General features: G+C 50.0%; 1 protein-coding gene across 2 annotated transcripts in view; it reads left to right on the plus strand.

Annotated features, from left to right (window-relative positions):
* The first annotated feature begins 16,117 nt into the window (after positions 1-16,117).
* SHC3 (SHC adaptor protein 3) overlaps positions 16,118-21,234 on the plus strand; it is a 93,368-nt gene continuing 88,251 nt past the window's right edge. For both annotated transcript variants that reach the window (XM_027616769.1, XM_027616768.1), the window contains exon 1: positions 16,118-16,686. In XM_027616769.1, coding sequence (XP_027472570.1) covers positions 16,231-16,686 — 456 coding nt within the window. In that variant the 5' untranslated portion in view covers positions 16,118-16,230. The remainder of the gene's footprint in view (positions 16,687-21,234) is intronic.

The following is a 21,234-nucleotide window of genomic DNA, read 5'->3' on the forward strand; positions in this document are numbered from 1 at the left end:
TTCTGAATGTCTGATCTTTGGGGAAATTTCTAGGGCTGCTATTAGAGATTCTGTTTCTATTTAGAACACATAATGTGCTTCTCTGAATCAGAACTGGTAAATCGTTCTCAACGATTCTTTGTAGTGAGGACCTGACTTTTATTTTAAAAAGTAGCGTTTTATTCTGGTGAAAAATAGCTCTGTGTTCCTGATAGGACAGTTAGAAATTATAGGGAAAAAATTATAGAAAAGCCCAGAGACAAATAGATTCTCCAGAAATCTCGCCTCAGAGAGACTCATCATCAAGGTTTGGCATCCTTCCTTGAAGTCTTTATTTTTAGGCGTTTTGGGTTGTTTTTCAGTTTAGCGATTGTGGTCAGGACAGTATTTAGGAGACATGCATTCAGCCTACGAAGCAAAAAATGCTAAGCTCCTCAGCTGAGAAGAAAACCCAAAGCACAAACCATGCAGGTTACTTAACATACAGAGAGGTTCATTCTTTACTGGAGGAAGATGGTACTCCATGGAGACATTAATTAGAGCGTTCACTATGGGAACACTATTTTAAAATTGATGCTGGCTGTCATGTTAACTTCTGAAGGCGATTTTGCAGGGCCCCTGCGCCCGGGGAGGTGGTTGCAGGCTGAGCTGGGCTCAGTTTGCTGGGACGGGTTCCCTGTTCTGCCACGCCGGGGTCGGCACTGAGCCAGGAGCCCTGACACATCTCCATGCTCATTTATTGACTTACAGTTTTCATCTATTTTGATGTGCAAATGTCCAGATTTTTCTAAGGCAGGGGACCTTAGAAACCAATACATTATATGAAGACAGTAGTGAGTAAAGCATGTAACAAGGTAACCCCCTGTAGTAATAACGTCATTTACACTCTGTGCAGAAAATACCATTGGATCAAATTCCTCCCTCATCTAGGGATCCTGGGTGTGGGGCTTTTGTTCATTGCATTGACCAGAGCATGGCTAATTGGCGGCGGATGCTGAGCAGTAGGCATACCAGAGGCTGAGGGTGTCATGTCCACTGGCTTCTACGGGCTCTGTCATCAGAATACAGACCTCAGAACACAAAATAAGGAGACCCCAATCTAGAAACCAAGGCCTAGGAGAGAGCCCCACAAATCAGGTAATGATGAACCGTCACTACATTAATAAGAGCCTGGGGTCCTTTTTCTTTGAAGAAACGTTGGAAGTGTGTTGCATTGCTATGACATTTTATAGGAGAAAATCACTTAAGCCACTATATGCCACAAGCAAAGTGTTCAGGCCACATCTATTCTCGCCCCATGCTTAGCAGCAACAAGACAAGGGAGGAATTGAAATATGTACTTTTTTATTGTGGTAAAATATACCCAACATAAATCTGTCATTTTATCCATTTTTAAGTGTACAGTTAAAGTGGCAGTAAGTATATCCACAATATTGTGTATCCATTGGCAACATCCATGTCCAGAACACTTTTATCATCCCAAACATAACCTCCAACCCATTAAAACGAAGTCCTCACTCGCCTCTCCCCCAGCCCCTGGCACCCACCATTCTACTCTCTGTTTTTATGAATGTGACTCCTCTAGGGACCACATATAGGTGGAATTATAGAATATTTATCTTTTTGTGACTGGCTTACTTCACTTAGCAGAATGTCCTCAAGGTTCATCCATGTTGTAGCGGGTGTCAGAATGTCCTTCCTCTTTAAGGCTGAGTAATATTCCATTATATGGATATGCCACATTCTCTTTATCCATTCCCCCATGGATGCGCACATGGGTTGCTTCTACCCTCTGGCTAGAGCGAATAATGCTGCTATGAACATAGGCATACAAACATCTGTTCCCGTCTTTGGGGGTATATACACCCAGCAATGCAAGCGTGGGACCAAAATAGTAAATTTTGCTTAATTTTTTGAGGAACTACCTACTTATGTCCCCCCAGCAATGCATGAGGTTTCCAACTGCTCTACATCCTCACCAACCTTGTCACTTCCCTTTTAAAATATTTTTTTTTTTTGATAATGGCTGTCCTAATGGGTGTGAATTACCCTACTGGGTCATTGGAGCAGGGAACCAATCAGCAGTGTGGCTTCACTCACAGGACCAGCTCTCACTTCCTCTGGGAACTGTGCTCCCTGGCAGGGGCGGGGGGTGGGGGGCGGCAGGGGCATGGGTGAGGGGCGAGGGGCGGACAGGCGCTGCTCTGAGGATGCACATCACCTCTGGTCCCACCCTTGGCCCCTTCGGGGAGGCCTCACCACCTTCCCTAAACACTGTATGCTTTGCTGGTTTCATGAAACCCATGAAGAAAGACAAACAGAATCAGTTTGTAATTCTGAGATGTCTACACAAAAATGATTCAGTTTTTTAAACAGATTCTTAGAAATGACTTTATAGTAGGTCATAATAGATTGATGTTGGACACCAGTGCTCACTAATTGTGGAGCGAATTACTTCTCTCAACTTTACACCTTTGTAAAAGTCGTTCCACATTCGTGGGCTCCAGCACCCCCTCTAGATGAGACTCAGGGTCACTGCCCTTGACTGACCTTTGATGTTGACAAGTGCCCTAAGTTCTTTCATTGCAAAACTTAATGTCACAGGCACAACTCTTTGGAGGACACAACATACGGTATGCCCCATTTCGAAAACAGGCAATAATTCTCTTTTGCTAAAATTGCAGATGCTTTCCTTTGCTAGATATCCACTGTTTTGGCTGTTATGAATAACGATGCCATGAACATCTGTAAACCTATAGCTTCATTTCTCTGGGGTGGATTCTGTGGAGTGGGCTTGCTAGGTTGGTGAATAAGCTGCGGGTAACCTTGTAGGAAACCAGGCAGCTTGCATTCCTGCCTGATTACATTTCCATATGGGTGTGCTGTGTGTCCTCCTGCCTCAGGAAGCAACAATGGATGGGCCCTGAGGATGGACGGGCACCGTGCGGGTTGCCCCAGGAGTGGCCCAAAGATGAGCCAAGCCGGTGACTGGCAGAACCACTTGGTACCAAGTGCCCTGAAACCAGCCATCCGCCCTGGTGGACACCCATAGTGCAGGCTGACGGTCACAGGAAATTTCGTCCCGTGGGCCATTTGCTTCTATCACTGGAGGCCTATTTCACAGCCAGGTCCTCTTGGCAGGACCATGAAGTTACAAAACTCTCAAAATCAGAGGCTTCAGGGTGCATACGTTTTTTTCCCGGTGGCGTTTCTGATCGAGACACTTGATCTACAAACCTGCGGGCGGAAGTTCCATGGGCACGAGGCTCCGGAAGGGACGTTGGGGGACATGGCAGCCCCCCTCCCTCTTCCTGCTGCCCACAGCTCAGCAGCAACGGGGGTCCCCTCCACTCCCTTCCCTCCCTTCCTTTCTTGGTATCTTGTCTTATTTCACAGATGCAAACCTTATCCCTTTGAGGATATTTTTAATATATTTTGGGGGGTAATGTTTTCTTTTCTCTGTAGAGCCTGCTTCTCCAAGTTGTTTTCTTGTTTGTTTCAATCCCATTTCACTGCCCCCCCCAATATCCTGCCTTTCTTTTTCCCTCTCATGGGCCCCCACTGAGCTCTGCTTCAGACACATCTCTCCTCAAGGCCTGATAGGGCCTTGCTGCTTCTACACCTTGCCCCAGCCTCATGGATGGACCTGTTTCCACGATGCAGTTCAACAGACCTCTTTCTCTTGCTCCCCACCAGCTCCTGGCCTGGTACTGAGATGGAGAACTCGGGGAGCAGCCCCCCTCAGCCTTGAGCCTGGAACAGAGAGTCCTGTCTTTGCCAGAAACGCTCCACTCTTGCTGTGGGGGTTGCAGAGTTGTGACCACCCCTCTGCTAATCGCTACACCCTGGGCCCTGCTGCGGGCTCCCACCCTGAGGTCTTGGGCCTGGAAGGGAGGTGGCCTCCCATCCCTGACCCATGACCAGTAGCAGGCACCGTGGTTCAGTGTCTGCCCCCAGCATCCCTGCCCTGGCCCTTGTCTGGCTTCCAGCCTCCACCCCTGACCCCAGCCCCAGGGTTGGTAAGCACCCAGATTCCAGGACAATCTTGCACAAAGGAAAGCTGGTGGGGCTTCTTAGAGTCTGTGGTGGCTCAGATCCTTACCCTACGATCATGATGATACTAACTGTAGGGCTCAGGCTTAATTGCATGGGAAAAGTTTCTCCCCTGGCTTTCCAGGGGAGTATTAGCCGGTGAAGGAGGGAAGGGAGAGAGGTGGCAGTATGCGGGGTCCCCAAGATTGTCCCTCTGGTTTCCTCTTGGCCAGAGAACCTTACTGGAGCATTCTTGCAGGGAAAGAAAACAATGTCTCTGTAATGTATTAAATTTATTTTAAAAAATTAGCCATTTTTGTATTAGAGTATAAATATTAAATGATAACAATTTCTGAGCGTACCACTTAACTCCATCTCAAAAGAGATCAATTATATTTTCTTTTTCAATGATACACGCTCAGGAACAAAGTAGCTTTGACTCGCGGCTCATGACAATGGTCAGGAAGTCCACTCTAGAGAAAACATCGCGATTGCCAGCTAAATGTCTTTATCGGTAGACTGCGTATATTTTCAAATTCTAATGCAATATTTAAACAGAGAACAAAATGTAAATAGTTCACTTGTAAGATTAATATATAAATAATATTCACCAAATCTGCTTTGAGAAATGTGATTTAATGACTCAAATTCAGTAAACGATCAGTCTCTTCAGTACCTTTCTCTCGCCGCTAATAGGAGAGAATCCCAACATTCTGTGAATACAACGAAAGTCTCCCATTTCTTGGTGTGTCCTGGGAAGCCTAATTTTGCTTAGATTTGGAGACGTGGTCCATGAAGGAGCTCACTGCAGAGCCCAGCACATGGAGCTCGAGGAACGCCAGCGCAGGGAGGGACTCCCCTGCACCCACTGGCCTCAGGGACGGTCGGGTGCGGGTGGGGGTGGCTGAGGCAGCCTGGCGGCCGGGAGCCCGAGTCGGGGGGAGGGAAGGGTTGGCCAGGGCTCAGCTCCTGGGCTCCGGGCAGGTTAGGAAAAGCTCCGTGGGGTGTGGCGGTTCTCAGGGCCTCTTCCAGGGACTTCACGCTTCCGGCATCTTTTGCCATCTATCTCTGGCTGGGAGCGTTGGGCTCTCTCTTCGTTCTGTTCTGGAACCACAGAAGTTAACTCCTCCAGCGTCGAGTTGGCCCTCCCCACCTTTCTGTAAGCATCTGTAAGACTGGGTGTATTTAATGGCCCTTTCCCTCCTCTGCCATTCCCTAGAGACATCTCAGCCCTGCATACTCCTTCTTGGCCGCACAAAGCTTGTCAGTGAGTTGGCATTTCTCCGCGATCTGTGCAGCCAGGGTTTTTGCAAGCTGCTTTTCACATCTTACGTAAAGGCGACTTCTAACGGACTGAATGAGTCTGAGCGTAAATAGAAGACCCATCGATAAGCCCATGACAGGCAGACACATCCCAGTCTCCTACTGGAAGCTGTGCAAAGTTGTACACTCAGGTCACTGGGCAGTAGCTCTACCACCCCCTCACCCAGCTGCCCAAGTAGCAGCCCAGAGCCACGCTCCATGGAGGACAGCAGCTCCTCCGTGGCATGTCCCCACACAGGCTCTGCCCAGTCGCCGTGGAGCCAGCAGCCACCACACACCCTGCAGAACACCCAACTTTCCACCCGGAGCCCAAATGGCAACTGCCATCGCCGATAGGTCAGTCATCTGGTTGGCAGTGCGCAGAGATCTACATATAAAATGTGGTCATCCCATTATGATGCAGAGACAATTCTTCTTCACCTCTTTGTCTATGTTTGTGCATCAATATGAAATTAAAATATAGTGAAAACCCGCAACTTAAGTGTATGACTTGACAAATTTTTGAAATGTATAACCCCTTACATTTTCCAAAAACTCTATCAATATACAAACTATATTCATTAACACAGAAAAGAGCCCTCTGTAAGATTTCAATTGAAGTGTGACCAGCCTGGGCCCTGGCAACCTGTTTTTTTGTTCGTTTTAGTTTTAGTTTTTAGTTTCAGAGGTAGAATTTAGTGATGCATCAGTTGCATATAACACCCAGTGCGCATTCCATCACGTGCCCTCCTCAATGCCCATCCCCCAGTGACCCCATCCCCCCACCCCCACTCCCCCCAGGAACCCTCAGTTTGTTTCCCAGGGTCGAGAGTCTCTCATGGCTTGTCTCCCTCTCTGATTTTATCTTATTTTATTTTTTCCTTCCCTTACCCTATGTTCATCAGTCCACGTACTTAGTATACATTCTTTGATCCTTTCCTTTGTACAGAGTTGTGTCTCAGTAACAGTCCCATCTTGGACCAATTCTATTGCAGTGAAAAGATCCCCCCGTGTTTCCCATGTGGGCTACATTGGACAAAGTCTGCTCGTCTCTCCTTGGAATATGTCCATCACTTCGTTTCCAGAGCAACGCACTCTACTGTGTTTACAATTGTATGCTTCGGTTTTGTTGCTGTGTGTGTAATCTTCTGGCCCCACTGGCCTTTCCTGTTTTGGTTTTCTCCCAAACCTCCCAACATTAGTTGTGACCCAGGATTTGGTTGTGGGACCACTTTCCTTCCTTAGCATCTCATCCCCTTGCTGAGTCACCTCATTGGTGTTGTGGCTTTAATGACATCGAAACATCCTGACTCACATTCATTCGTCCTTTCCAAACCTTTCCACACAATCCAGACTCACTCACACCCAGCCGCCTCCACGGCATCTCCGTGGGTCATCTGTTGTGCTGGAACCCAACCAGACTTGCCCCAGAACCTGCTCTCTCTCCGCTGTCCCTTCCCATGATGCAGCTCCATCCTGACAGGGCAGCACTGAGGTCCCCCGGGAGCCGTCCCTCACTCACCAGAGCAGAAACTCTGGATTGTGACACTGGCCCTCTGCATGGTAACAAGTCCACCAGAGGATCCTGGAGTCTGAGACCCCTGGACAGACATGGTGTGGCCGCTGGTGGCTTTGCTTCTCAGCCTTGAGAGATTGGAGGCCATTTTGGGGTTCTAGTTGTCTTCATAACGATATCCCTCTGTTGTCACCGAGTCTCCACATGAAGAAGAAGCAATACATAGAATTCATATGCATAAATACTGCACCAACATAGGTTGGACGAGTTGTCAGTATATCTAATTATGTACAAATCACAAGACATAATGCATCCATTCGAAAGAGCAATACATATAATTAACATATATAAACATTATACAAATACAGGCTACATATTTATGTATAAATCAACACATATCCATATAAAAGGAATAGTACTTATAATTAATATATATCAATATTATACCAATAAAGGTTATAGAAGTATATTAGTATATACAATTATGTGTAAATCACAATGCATAATATAGCATATAATATGTAAATAACTACATAACATAATATAACTAATATCCTACATAATTTTACATATGCTAAAATATTTTTGAAAACGGTTAAGATGGTAGACATTTGACTAGTACAGTGAAAGCCACAGAGTCTGGCAGAAAAAAAAATCTAAGTTAAAAATAGCCAAAACTATCATGTGAGCCCTGAAGGATGAGTCTGAGGTTCCAAGTGAACCTCTGAGGTAGAGGCATGGCCCAGATCTGCTCAGGCTCAAGTTCACAGGCAGACAACCCCCACTGAGGTCTGGGCAAGTCTCACCACTTTCGGTGTGGAGCCAACCAATCAGATTGAAGGCAAAAGTCTGGTATGCTCTCCACCAATCTAGACCCAGATCCTCAAGGAGCCGTTTGCAAAGTACCAAAACCCAACACTGGTGAGGCTGCCGTGAACCTGGTGTGCTCTTACTGATCGCGGCTGGCAGTGAAAACCTATCAGGGATCCCCAGGAAGCCACTTGGCCGTACCAGTCAAGAGCTCAGAAGTCTGCATTCCCTTGTGATTTCTATTGGGATATAATTCAGGGAATCAAAAGGAGCTGGAGGTCCAAAGGCTCCCATCATGGCACTGTTCACAACCTTCCTAAACTAGAAAGAACCAGAGTCCATGGTTGGGGGAGCCTGAGGGAGTTACATCTTCTCGATTCCATGGAACATTATTCAGCCATGAAATGCATTTGTGGAGATCATGTGATAAAATGAGATGTCTCTAAAAATACATTCTTTTGGGCACCTGGGTGACTCAGTCAGTTAAGCATCTGCCTTCGGCTCAGGTCATGATCTCAGGGTCCTGGGATCGAGTTCCGCAGTGGGGGTCCCTGCTCCGCGGGGAGTCTGCTTGTCCCTCTCCCTCTGCACCTAACCCCGCTTTTGCTATCTCTCTCTCTCTCTTTCTCTCTCTCTCAAATAAATAAATAAGTAAACAAATAAACTCTTTAGAAAAATAAAAATACATTCTTTTGAGGAAACATGAGCACGAAATAGTTTCCATGTAAAACTGACATGCATATGGTCAAGGAATTGATGGGAATACAGAATCCACTGAAATTTTTCTGAATGAATGAATTCTTCAGGAAAAGCTACAGTTTATTCTACAAGTGAAGTAAGGCTCTCACATATTTTAATTGAGTGCCTCTCCCCAGCCTGCGGTGGCCTCCCAGCCATCCCTTCTCATGCCAGTCCCAGAAGCCCTCTCTCTCCCCCTTTCCCCAAGGCTCGGCCCCCAGACTCCTCTCTCTGAAGTGAGAACTGGTTTGCTTTCTGCTGGGTCCATTTTCAGCGTGCACTGAAGCCTTCCGGTTCCTGCCCCATCTCCCCTGCCTGGGCCAGCACTTCCACAGCTTTCCCACCGAAGAAGTTTGCTTCTTCCTCTCACTGCATGTGCGGTAGATGGTGACCCGTCATTCTTACCTCGGCAATAATAAAACACCTTGATCTAGCCCTGCATGGACTTGTGGTTTGCTGCCGGGTCACCATGGCAACGGTGCACGGTATTCCTGCGCTCCTCCCACAGAGAGGGACTGAGCAGTGGCAGGGCTGGAATTAGGATCCCCCTGCCTCATTGTGGGATTGTGTTTGTGGGGTGCTGGGGTCACACTGGCCTTCCTGCTTGCCTCCCACTAGCCAGGTCACCCCGTAAAGTCACTCAACCTCTCCTGGTTTCAGGGTCCTCACCTGTCAAACGGGGCAATAGTCGTATCTACAGGACCGGGTCGTCAGGATTGGACGGACCGACACAAAGGGCTCTGGGTCCAGGGCCTGCTGCATCCGCTGAGGGTGCAGGCTGAGCGGCCCTCACCCCATTGCTCACACGGGGGTGGGCGGCTGGAGCAGCCTGGATGGAGGGGCAACATTTGGGCCTTAGAAGTGAAGAGATAGCACTTGTGGAGAGGCGCTGACGCCCTGAGAGCTTTCCGGGAGCTGGCCACCACGCAGGCCTGCCAATGGGACGGGAGTCCCGGCCAAGCTGGGGGGAACTGTCCGTAGTGCTGAACCGTTGCGTTCAACCGTTTCGGCACCGGGTTTCCACCCTCCGGGACCTGTTACAGAGCATTCTCCTACCACAGACATTCCTACACCCAGCAGGTGGAGGGTGTGCACCTGAGGGTCCCTGCAGAGAGCACGTCTGCCACCTCAGGGACCCTCCCCTGGCTCTGGCGCCCAACGCTTCTACAAGTTCTAGGTGTGGCTTGCGTTTCTTCCCAACTGTGCATCCCCTGCACTCATTCCCCCTTTCCCTAGTGTCCGGTTATCCTCCCCTTTCCACATTGTCATCAGCAATAAACTCCCTTCCGTTTCCAGCCTCCTCACAGGATGACCCGAACCTCTGGCTTTAGTGAAACTGAGACCCTCCCCCTCCCCTGCCCTCTGGTGTGGCTGCTTCCTCTCCCCACCTATGCCTCAGGGGTACCACCGGGGGACCTGCTTCCATCCACCTCCCTGGGCTGTGCATCCCTAAGAATCCGGGCTGCCGCCTCCCCAGGCCTTTAAGGCCACTGGGCCTGCATTTTCTCTTCCTTCGGTGGCCATTTCCATCTCTGTCCTTCCTCTCTCCAGCCTCCTGCCCACCCCTGTTAGCCTGCCTTCCTCTTGCCCTCCCTCCCCCACCTGCATCCTTGGATGAGTCTCAGTCCAACGATTCACTTTGTTTCCAGCTCATGTGTAGGCAGAGGTACACTATCAGAGAAGACCAACCCTCTACTCTGAGGGACACCACAGTTTTGTTTTGTTTTTTTTTAAGATTTTTTAAATTTATTTGTCAGAGAGAGAGCTTGCAAGCAGGGGGAGCGGCAGGCAGAAGAAGAAGCAGGCTCCCCGCCGAGCAAGAAGCCTGATGCAGGACTCGATCCCAGGACCCTGGGATCATGACCTGAGCCAAAGGCAGACACTTAACCCACTGAGCCACCAGGCATCCCCTCTTCTCACGTTTTAAGTACAAACTTCACTTTCATGTTGTACAGAAAATCAGGTATAACAACGAAATCCGGCATAAAGATCTTCTGGCTTCTTACTGTGGCCACAGAGAGATTTATCTTGGGTCCAGCTCCTCTTGCCCTGCCCACCTCGCCATTGCTGGGCTCCTGCACCTCTGGCTTCCCGTGGGTTTGGCCGACAGGGGGCACCTACAGGAGATGGGAGAGTGGGGTACAGAGACGCGGCATTTCCTCCCCGCTCCTTCCCATCACTGGTTCTGCCTTCCAATCAGCTCTCCTCCAAAATTCCAGCTAGAATTCCACTGGCTCGGGCGCCTGGGTGGCTCAGATGGTTAAGCGTCTGCCTTCGGCTCAGGTCATGATCCCAGGGTCCTGGGATCGAGTTCCGCATCGGGCTCCCTGCTCCGCAGGAAGCCTGCTTCCCTCTCTCTCTCTCTCTCTCTCTCTCCCTCTGTCTCTCATGAATAAATAAATAAAATATTAAAAAAAATAATTGGAATTCCACTGGCTCCAGAGATTCCATTGTCCTCCATCAGTCCCAAAGGTGGGGATGGTAAGAACCCTTGGTGAGAAAGTAAGGTGAAGGGAAGGAATCCCGGTGCTCACCATTCCTTGGACTCCCTCAACCCTGTCTCTGGAAGCATCTGTTTACCCAGGTCTCTTCCTTAGAATACCTGTCTCCTACTCAACCCCGACGGTCAGCTCCCCCGTTCCTCCCTCACTCCCCCCCGCGCTCTGGGGTGATAGTTCTGCCCACCCTCCTGGCCCTCCCCCTCCCCTGGGTCTCCGTCTGTCCCCGATCCTGTTGTCCCCTAAACGCACCCCTCATTCTTCCATCACCTGCTCTGCCTTCCGTGCTGTACCTCCAGCCATGGCCTCAGACCCTCCCTTGCATTTCACTCCACCTTCTGGAAAGCATGATTTTTTTTCATCCATTTTCTCATCTCTTGTGAGGTTGGCACCATCCTGTGACCTAAGTCGTAGCCCCTCCATTCTCCTTGCTAAAGTGTCATGGTTCTCAGTATACGCCTGACTCAAGCTCTCTGAATTAGGTGAGGTTCTGGCCGTAAATGTGGATTTGGAGTCAGGCACCCTGGCCAGTTCCTAACCCCGTGTGGCCCTGGCTCACTTCATAAGCCTCTGATCCCCAGGTTCTCTCCGTGCAAGAATGGGGTGTAGGTGCTATCTCACAGGCCACAGGAGCTGAAGGGCATGACAGGTGTACACGGCTCAACATGGGATGCTTCAAGTAGTTACAACTGCTGCTGGTGCTCATGTTAACCATTACTGATCTTATCTTGAAACCAGGGTGGGTCCCCCGGCCCCCCAATTCTTATGTTGAAACTTAGCCCCCAATGTGATGGCGCTTGCAGGCAGAGCCTTTGGCAGATGAGTAGGTCCTGAGGGTGGAGCTCCAGGAATGGAATTAGTGCCCTTATAAAAGGACCCCCAAGAACCCCCTGGCCCCATCAGCCACATGTGAGGATGCATGAGAAGACAGTCCCCTAGGAACCAGGAGTGGACTCTCTCCAGACGCCCAATCTGCTGGAGCCTTGATCTTGGGCTTCCAGGCCCCAGAACTGGGAGGAATAAATGCTGTTAAAGCTGCCTGGTCTATAGCATTGTGTTATAGCAGCCGAGCTAAGACACCAGGGGTTCATCCAACCAGGTTTCCACGTGTGTCTCCAGCTCCTGGTCATTTTTTCTCAGCTCCCATCCTGGACGCCTGGCATTTCCTTGGGATTCCTCCTCACCCCTCTTCCTTCCTAAATGTGCATCAGTCACCGAAGAGCTCAGCATCACCTGCACTCCAACAACCTTCAAGGTCCACTCCTCAGCGTTGAGTGGCTCTCCACGGGTGTGCCACCACTCGCACACACCCAGAACCCAGCCCTCACCTTCCTTCCTCCACCTGCACTCTGCGTCCCGACAGATGAGACTCATTCAGCCTCACCATTCAGTCAGAAGCATGGCCTTTGTTCTGCATCCCTCTCCCTGGGGGCTGCAGAGGACCCTGCCCAGGCTCCTCCACAGCATTCCCCCCCCCTTGCAGGGGTGTGGGGGTCTCCAGGGTCCCCTCCCTCAGGAGCTCAGCTACAGAGGGGCTTGGTTGTAGGGCCACACTCTGGGAGATGCTGAGTGAGGACGAGTGAGGATCCAGGAAGCCAGGAGGGAGCTCTGCAGGCCCACCTCTCCCTCTGCCCCATCCTATGGCCTTCCCTGCTTACCACGGGGCATCTGGCACCCCAAACTCCATCTCAGCTCTGCCTCCCGACAAGCCGACCTGCTCACTTGCCCTCATCCACCCTTGACATGTAGATCATTTAGCCTTCTCACCATATCTTGAGCCCACCCCCTCCTTTCCAGCCCACTGCCCTTGCCTTCCTTCAAGACCCCATCATGTTTCACTTGTACTGTTATCTGCTACCCTCCCAACTCCCCAGAACACCCCATGTTACTGTTCAGGGTGTCCACATAAAATACAAACCTGCCCATACTATGCAGTCTCAAATCCCGCATCGCGAGGGAGATCCCCTCCATGTCCAGCTGTCTTAATGACCTGGCCTCCCAATATTGCCCCCACCCAACCATCTACACGGGGCTCTGGAAACACTGAGTCGTGCAAGCCTTGGGCTGCTCCTCACATAACCCCTCTTCCTGAGGTGTCTCTTCGCCTCCATGTAACTGGAAGATCCCAGAAATCCCTCAAAACTCTGCTTCGGAGTCACCCCTGCTGACGTCACCCCTGGCATCCTTAGGCCAAGGTCAGTAGACTCCCCTGTGCAGGGTTTTGTATCCCACATATATTTAAATTGCTGCATAACATACTGGGTTATTGTGAAAATGTCAGATTTTCTGCTTCTCGGGGTAGAACGAAACCTTCTCGGGAGCAAAGCCACCGTCCCCAGGGCCCATCTTCAGGCACTCGAGGCAGTAGCCTCTAGAAGCAGGAAAAGGCGAGGAGAGGGGTTCTCCCCTAGAAACTCCAGAAGGAACTTGCTGCCACCCACCCTGGACTCTATCCCTGGGTGACCCATGCCAGACTTGTGCCTGCAACATTGGCAGATAACACAGTTGGGTCATTTTAAACCACTAATCATGGGATTATGACATCAATAGAAAACCAACACTTTTAAGTTAATAGATTTAAAAAGGGAAACCACAGTATTCTGGAAACCACGATATTCTGGAAAAGCTACTGTCAATGACCCCAGGCATTCTTGAGTCTGAAGCCTGATTTTATAGTGGTTTCCTTCCTTTGCTTTCCTTCTGTGCTACCAGACTACGAAAATCTCATCAGGCATTGATCTCTACACCATTACAGTCTGAGAGTACCTAAACTCGGCAAGACAGGCCCTGGGTGAGGGCCCCGGCATGACCTGGGAGGGAGGGCGTGGGTTTCCTGCTGGGCTTACAGATTTCTTTAATTACAGATCTTCTCCCATGCAGTACATTTATATTACTGTGATAGTTTAAAATGGCCAATTTCCCTCCACTTGGCTCATGATAATAAGAGGAATAAAAAATCTCCTGTTGGCTAAAGGGTTAACTGTGGAGCTTGAATTTTTTTTTTTTTTTCCTCCTTGGAGACTCAGAACTTGCACGCATCTTTGATGATCCTTTCACAAAAAGAATCAAGGGCGAGATGCCTAGGGCTTGAATGTGCGTTTGCTGTACATTCATGATAAATGCTGAACCAAATGGCACATTCATGGCTGCTTCTTGCTTGTAAATGAACTGCTGAATGAAAGTTTTGGGGCACAGCTCACCTCCAACAGAAGCTGTCCTGTTCACACTGGGAGCTGACCAACGGTTCTTGAATTTTCTTGAAAAACTAGTTTTTCCGCTCTCCATGACAGCGGTGCCTTCCTCCTTGCATTTTGTAATCAGGCTGGCTTTTTTTTTTTTTTTTCCCACACTGCCGTTGGAATAAAGATCCCGCCTTTGATTGAAATGGAATCTTCCACTATTGAGCAAGCCTTCTTCAATGAGTCATCGGGGCGGCTGCTCATTGGCTGAGGCCGCTGGAGCCAGGGGATTGCCTGGCACCGGCTTGCAGGGCCCGGCTTCATTCACAGAATCTCTGGCTCGCTGCTAGCCCTTCCATTCACACAAACAGCCTCTCATTCACATTTTGCTGTTTTTGTCTGCTTCTAATGAAGAGCGGGGTTTGGGAATGATAGGGCGTTTTTGCTTCAGATTTGGGGGGAGTTCCGCTCTCCATCACCATCGTCGATGGGGTGTGCACTTGCTGTTGCTAAGCGAGCAAGGGGAAGGGCGAGAATGAGTGCCTGCACCCAGGGAGGGCCGCTGCGGCCCTGCGCTCCTGCATCCGGACGGCCGGCCTCAGCTGCCGGCCAGGAGCAGCCCTCAGGGCACTTGGTCCGTAAAACTCTGCTGGGCTCAGTGCCCCTTGGGACACATGCCTAGTCGTGGGTGGGGAGAAGGCAGGGTGCTAGAGGTAAATTCATTTGCTTGCACAGAGTTGCCTGGCCATTTGCACAGGGAGGTTTCTCTGTGTCAGGTGGGTTATCTCTGTGCACGGCCCGCGGTGCCAGGGCTCAGCGGGTTTGAGTCTCCGCTGACCTTCTGGGGGCCGCCAACGCCCGTTCCCCTCGCTGAGAGGAAGGAGGCCTGCACCCGTCCCCTGCAGCCGAGTCTGACTCCTGAAACGGATCTGCTGTGTAACCAGAGCAGCTGCATGTTTTTCCTCCTTAATGCAGGGTTGAAAAGCAGCAACAGAAGGGACACTGAAATGTATTTGTAACGTTTGGTAGGCATTTTTCCAGACCTTGAGCACATTCAGTTGGGATAAAGCTTCAAGCCCAGCCCCCTTTTTGGAATGGATTTCTGGAGCCGGCTGCCATTCCTCAGAGAAGTCTTCTTTTTTGGAAGTAGGTTTTCAACCTAACCCCGACTGAGGAAGGCTGTTGTCCGTAGCAGGGAACACATCCTCACTGGCTCTGTGCAGATCTTTCTTTCTTTCTTCTTCTTCTTCTTTTTATTTATTTATTTATTTATTTATTTATTTTTGGAGGAACTGCATTGCCACAAAGACACTTGTCATGGCTGCTCTTTTGCCTTGAAAAAAAAATAGAAAAACCCAGGAAATTGGTATGTTATGTTCACCTGGGAGTAAATATTCTTTTCTTTTCTGTTCTTTCTTTTCTTTTTTTTTTTGGCTATTTACCAATTTCTGCTGCTTTCCAAATCAGAATTCATGAGGATCCGCTGAAGATCTTATTCTTAAAAAGCCTCCGTCACATTTTAACGCATGGCTGTGAGACACTTAGGGGCTTCCACGGAGGGCTGAGCGGGGGACAGGAAGCCCTAGCACAGAAGAAGGGGTTTCAGAAAGTTCATCTGACCGTCCGCAGGGACTGGACTGACCTCCGGCACAGATGCTGAGTTGGGGGGGATGGGGAGGCGAGCAACCAAAGGTTGGAAGGAAATCTCTGGGAAGGTAGAAAAGGCAGTTTGAGAATTGATTGGCTCTAGTGTGCTGTCAGTGGGTGTATGTATTTTTTTTCTTTTTTCTTTCTTTCTTTTTCTTTCTTTCTTTCTCGTGTGTGCGTGTGTGTGTGTGTGTGTGTGTGTGTGTGTGCGCGCGTGTGTGCGCTACAGGAAGTGATTTGCAGTGCTCCCCGGGCCTTTGTTGAGAAGGGTCTCCTCTGGAGTGAGTCACGCTCTCGCTGTGCGCAGCCGGAGCCGCTGGGCGCTCCCCTTCGGAAGCGATGCCTGGAGCGGCGCGAGCGTGCAGCCCTCCGCAGCCGAGCGCGGGGCCGGGGCTGCGCGGCCGCGGCGGCGCGGGCCGCTAGCCGGGGAGGTGGCGCCGCTGTCCCCCGCTGTCCCGGCCGCCGCGTCCCGCCGGGCCGCGCTCGCCCCTGCAGCGCCCGGGCGGATGCGGTCAGCCCACGGAGGGGCATGCTTCCACGCACCAAGTACAACCGCTTCAGGAATGACTCGGTGACATCGGTCGACGACCTTCTGCACAACCTGTCGGTGAGCGGCGGCGGCAAGGTCTCGGCGGCGCGCGCGGCCCCGGCGGCGGCCCCCTACCTGGTGTCCGGAGACGCGCTGCGCAGGGCGCCCGACGATGGGCCGGGCAGCCTGGGCCACCTGCTCCACAAGGTGTCCCACCTGAAACTCTCCAGCTCGGGCCTCCGCGGGCGCTCGGCGGCCAGGGCGCGGGCGGGCGCGCGGCTCTCGGGCAGCTGCAGCGCGCCCAGCCTGGCCGCCCCGGACGGCAGCGCGCCCCCCGGCCCCGGCGCCCCGGCCATGCGCGCCGCCAGGAAGGGCCGGCCCGGCGATCAGCCGCCGCCGCGCGCCCCGCACGCCAGCGACCAGGTGCTGGGGGCCGGAGTCACCTACGTCGTCAAGGTGGGTGCGGGTGCGGGCGCGGGCCGAAGGGTGGGTCGCCGCGGAGGCCGGGAGGCGCGCGCTCCTTCTCGGCCGACTCACGGGGCCGCGGGGATGGGGCTTTGCGGACGCGCCCGCTGCGCACCCGTGGGGAAAAGCTTTGCCATGGGTGACCTCACTCTGGCCTGCTTTCTCTTTGGCTCCACTCCCCTGGCCACTGACTGTGCCATGTGTCCGGCCAGTGGTCCTCAGGGCATGGGCCCCTGTCCCTGGGAAGTGGGCACCAGGCCGACGCAGTGAACACACTTAGAAGGACCGGACAGCCCTGCCCCGAGAAATGCAGGCGGTGTGACTACTTCTGCTGTGTCTGCCCCAAGAGGCAGGGTGGGTGGTTCGGTTCCCGCGGCTTCTAGCATGCAGGCCAAACGCTGCCTTGCTTTATGTAAGCCGCTTGTACTTCCTACCCAGCAAGGTTTTCTCTGGTGTGTCTGCCTTTCCTTCCCTACCTGAGGGTTTTGGTTCACAGCAGCAGAGGCGAATTTAGGACTGTTTTTCCCTGGGGCTGTAACCTTCCCTTTAAATAGGCTGAAAGGGGCTGAGCACGGGGCCTGGAGCTGCCGGCTGGAAAGGAGGTTTTTCCTCCAACACAAAGAATTATACAATCATGCCCAATGTGGTCCATAAAATTCCTCCCTTATACAAACATTTTATGATGTTTAAAGAGCCAACACGCAGCTCCCGCCCACCGGCCTGCCCCATACTCGTGTCTTCCTGCCTGTTGGACAGTAGTGAGCTGTCCCTGGGCCCTGCAGCCCGGCAGACATCTGCCAGACAGGGGGAAGGGGTGGGAGCTCTATGATTTGTCAGGTCACTCCAAGGCATGGCTATGTGTTTAAAAAGCAATGAGACGCACACAGTATCTCCACTGTGCCGTCAAGCACGCTGAGAAGCCTGCAGGGCGTCTAGCCTCCACGGATTGGCTACAGATTCAGTTTAGAAATTCAGCAGACACATCCTCAGGTGAAATGTTGTGTCTTGGCAGTGTGGGGACCAAAATATTAAAAGAAGCAGTTAACTGTGGATGATCTGTAACTGTCTAAACAGGACTGACAAAGGAATGTGATCCTCACTGTTAAAAATGGGGCCTCTCATCCGATGGAGGCTGCTTTCTACTGAATCTTCATCTTACCTTCCGAAAATGGATTCATTTGTTTTACAGAAGGGATGAAGATCGGCATAAAACATGCATGTCTGCTTGAGTTTTTTTATAAAAGAGAGTGAATATCCTTCCTGTGGTCTTTCTTTAAATTATATAACCAGGAGCCAAAACAAAAAGAAAAAACAAAACCAAGCAAAAAACCCTGACAACTTTGAGGTGAAATCGTGGCACTGGAGTCGATGACTTCTAGTGTGCTAATATAATTGCTATCTCAAAAAAAAAAAAAAAAGAAAAACCCAGAAAAAGAGCCTACGTTTAAAATAGACAGACCTTGGCAAAGCTCGCTCTCTATGCCTGTCATGTGGAACATAGGAGGTAGTTTTCAAATGGAGGGAGAATTCTCAAACTTAACGCCTTTAAAGTTTTCTTTTAGAAAAAGCATCCCTCCCTTGGCTTAGAGCTTTGCTGTTGCTTTTCGAAGAGCGATCCAGTTTAAAGGTCAGTTGTGGTTGGATTCAGAGCAGAGCGAAACGAGTCAGCACTGCAGGGCCATCCTGTTGGTGTAAGGCTGTGAACCCGGGCAATAGCAGAACTCATGTGAGCAGAAGCTGGGTCTGCCCAAGCCTCTGGGTTTGGGGGTCACATGATCGTGCCTCCAGTAAATGGTGGCAGTGCCCGCGGGGCACCTAGCCTGCCTGCTTAGCATTCGGTGCCATGAATGGTGGTCAGGTGAACATCAGCTTAGGCTTCCCCAGAGAAGTGTGGAAGCACATAGCAAGGAGGTCGGACGCTGAGGACAATGTCTCGTGCACACACTTGATTCCCGGGATCACATGGCGCTCTGTTGGTGTGCATTTCCGCATTGCCCGTGTTGAGTTGAACATCATGGACTTATTCTCTGGGAGAATCATAAAACTGAAAAAAAAAAAATCCTCTTAACTTGGTATTATTTGCTGATCTGTGAATAGTTTTACCAGTATCTTGGCTTTTTTTCTCTCTGGTAGAGAGAAAGAGGCAATGTTTCTTACATGACTGTACATCGGCTGTCAATCTAAAGGCTGAGGGTTTGCGAAAGAACTAATTATTGCCTTGGATTTAAATTTATTTCTAAATTAAGGAGCCCCCCACAATGTTTTCTTATTTCTAAATTCATATGCTGTATAATTATAGGTTTTCCCCCTCGTAGAAATACCTGCTATGGCACTATGAGGACGCTGTCTGCAAGATTTTTATTGAAAAATATTTCAGCTCCATCTGCTTACATGGGAGTAGAAACTGTGAAGTGCAGGAGTCTGGTGGGGTTTGCTCACCTAAGAAACATCACACTATTTGAACAGCAGGTTGTAATCTTAATTAATGAAGGATATGAAGTTTAGAGACGGAGAAGGCTCCTGAGCAACAGGAGAATTCCAAGCTCAGCGGGTTTGACTCGTCCCGCGTGCCACCAGCGAGTATGCTGCTGATAGGGCACCAGGGCCCTGGGCTCCTCCCGTCAGGAGCCCTTCCTGGCAGGACTTTTGTACCCTCCTAGTGTTGTGGGATTGCAGGGTTCTTGTCTCACGGAGCTGAAGAATGAATCTCGCTGACACATAAGGGTGAAGTGAAGTGAAAGTTTATTAAGTGAAGGCGAGAACAGAAACGAAAGAAAAAAGCTCTCTAGAGTGAGCAGGGTCCCGAATGGGTGGCCGCTGTGGGCTTTTAGGGCTGGTCTTTTTACAGAAAACTGACTAGGGAACTTAAGTCTTCTTGAGGTCACCACCGATAACACCATGATCACTGTCTCCTTTGGTTACTTTCAGTGGTCAATTTGTAACTATCAGGAAAATATCTCATCTATGACATTTAAGACCAAGGAGGGGGTCTCCTTATGTTCCCTTGTCTCTGGCATTTCTCCACATCAGGGATTTCTCGTAGCCTGGTCCTGTCGCCCCTTACCCATCTCTTGCCACCCAGCCCCACCTGTCCCTTACTCACGAGGTATGCTTGACCCTCATTTTTCTCTTTTGGTAACACAACCGCAAAGAACAATGAATATTGTCATGACAATTCCATCTCAAAACCACATTTGGACCTGGAAGGTGGGTAGAAATTGTTTTGATTATACTGCTGTCCACCTTGAAATTCTTTTGCCTCGGAGTCCAAGGCGACTACACCTGAGTGTCCACTGGGGCTATGGCCAGTCTTTGGCAGGTTTGGAGGGCGATGTTGGGGTGCTCCACGCACAGCCCTGCAGAGTGAACAGCTTAGGAAGGAGAGACAAGATTGGACATGCCACTGGCCGAGGTAGGAGGGCCATCTGAAGGCCAGCATGGCCTTGAGGTTCAGCCCTGACCCTGACTGATGGGCGCAGTAGTGTGGGGGCTGCTTGGGGTTCCACCACCGGCCCCGGGCTCCCCAGAAGAAGGACTTCTCCTAGAGCACATTACACCACAGACTCAAAACCAGCAAGGAGGTGACCTCATTTAGGGCTGACTCCAGTGCCCACAGCAAGAATTGGGAACCAAGTGAGGAGCGGTGACCTCGGGTGCTCACTGGTCACTCTCAACACAGACAGGGATGGTGACCTGCTGCTAAATGTGGTGGCCCCTTCGGACATCTGCAGATGGCTGTCTGCTCTTACCCCAGTCTTGGTTAGGGGCTATTTGCAGGAGATTCTATCAGTCAGAGAGTTACGGACTTTTCTCCTGATACACTGGACTGTTTTTCTTTGGGAATGAAGCCTTCTTTTTACAAAAACTCTTTCAAAAATTATTTTGTTTCTCCCCTTTGTGAATCTGATGATATTTGGGGTGGTATAAATTATTCGTTTTATTTATAAATGTTCTATTGCTCTTTATAGATGGTCTTTATAAACTGCACTTACTCCAAAAATTATTTTAAATTGGTATTCTATCCGCTTGCCTTAGATTCATTAAAAATACCTTCAATCTTCCATGTCTTAGCATTGTATTCCTGTGACACCATGAGTTAAGGTCATTGCAAACTTATTTTGCCATGAGACATTATCATGATGGGATTGATTGAATTTTGTTTTAGTTCTGGATGAACAAAATTGTTCTGCGATGTGCAGTAGAACTTTCAAAGTTGATGTAAATTTTTTTTGAACAATCTCATAATATGGGTGGCTTACATGTAAATATTATCTAAATGGTTTGAAAAAGTTTAAGAAATTCTTTTGAGATTAATAGACAAAATTATTAGTTTAATATGGGAAGTGTATTAGCTCTCTTTTTATGTGACACAGTAATAGCAAGTGTGTTAAATGTGTGTGCACTATACACCACGCACACACCACACACACATGTACACGTACACACAGACACACATGCACACCAAACAGGTAGACAACTTGTGATGACTTTGGACTGGGGTGATTTTCTTTCCTGTGAGAAAAATACTAAATGTCATAT

The sequence above is a fragment of the Zalophus californianus genome, chromosome 13 (genome assembly GCF_009762305.2).
Source record: "Zalophus californianus isolate mZalCal1 chromosome 13, mZalCal1.pri.v2, whole genome shotgun sequence".
In the NCBI taxonomy this organism is placed as follows: Eukaryota; Metazoa; Chordata; class Mammalia; order Carnivora; family Otariidae; genus Zalophus; species Zalophus californianus.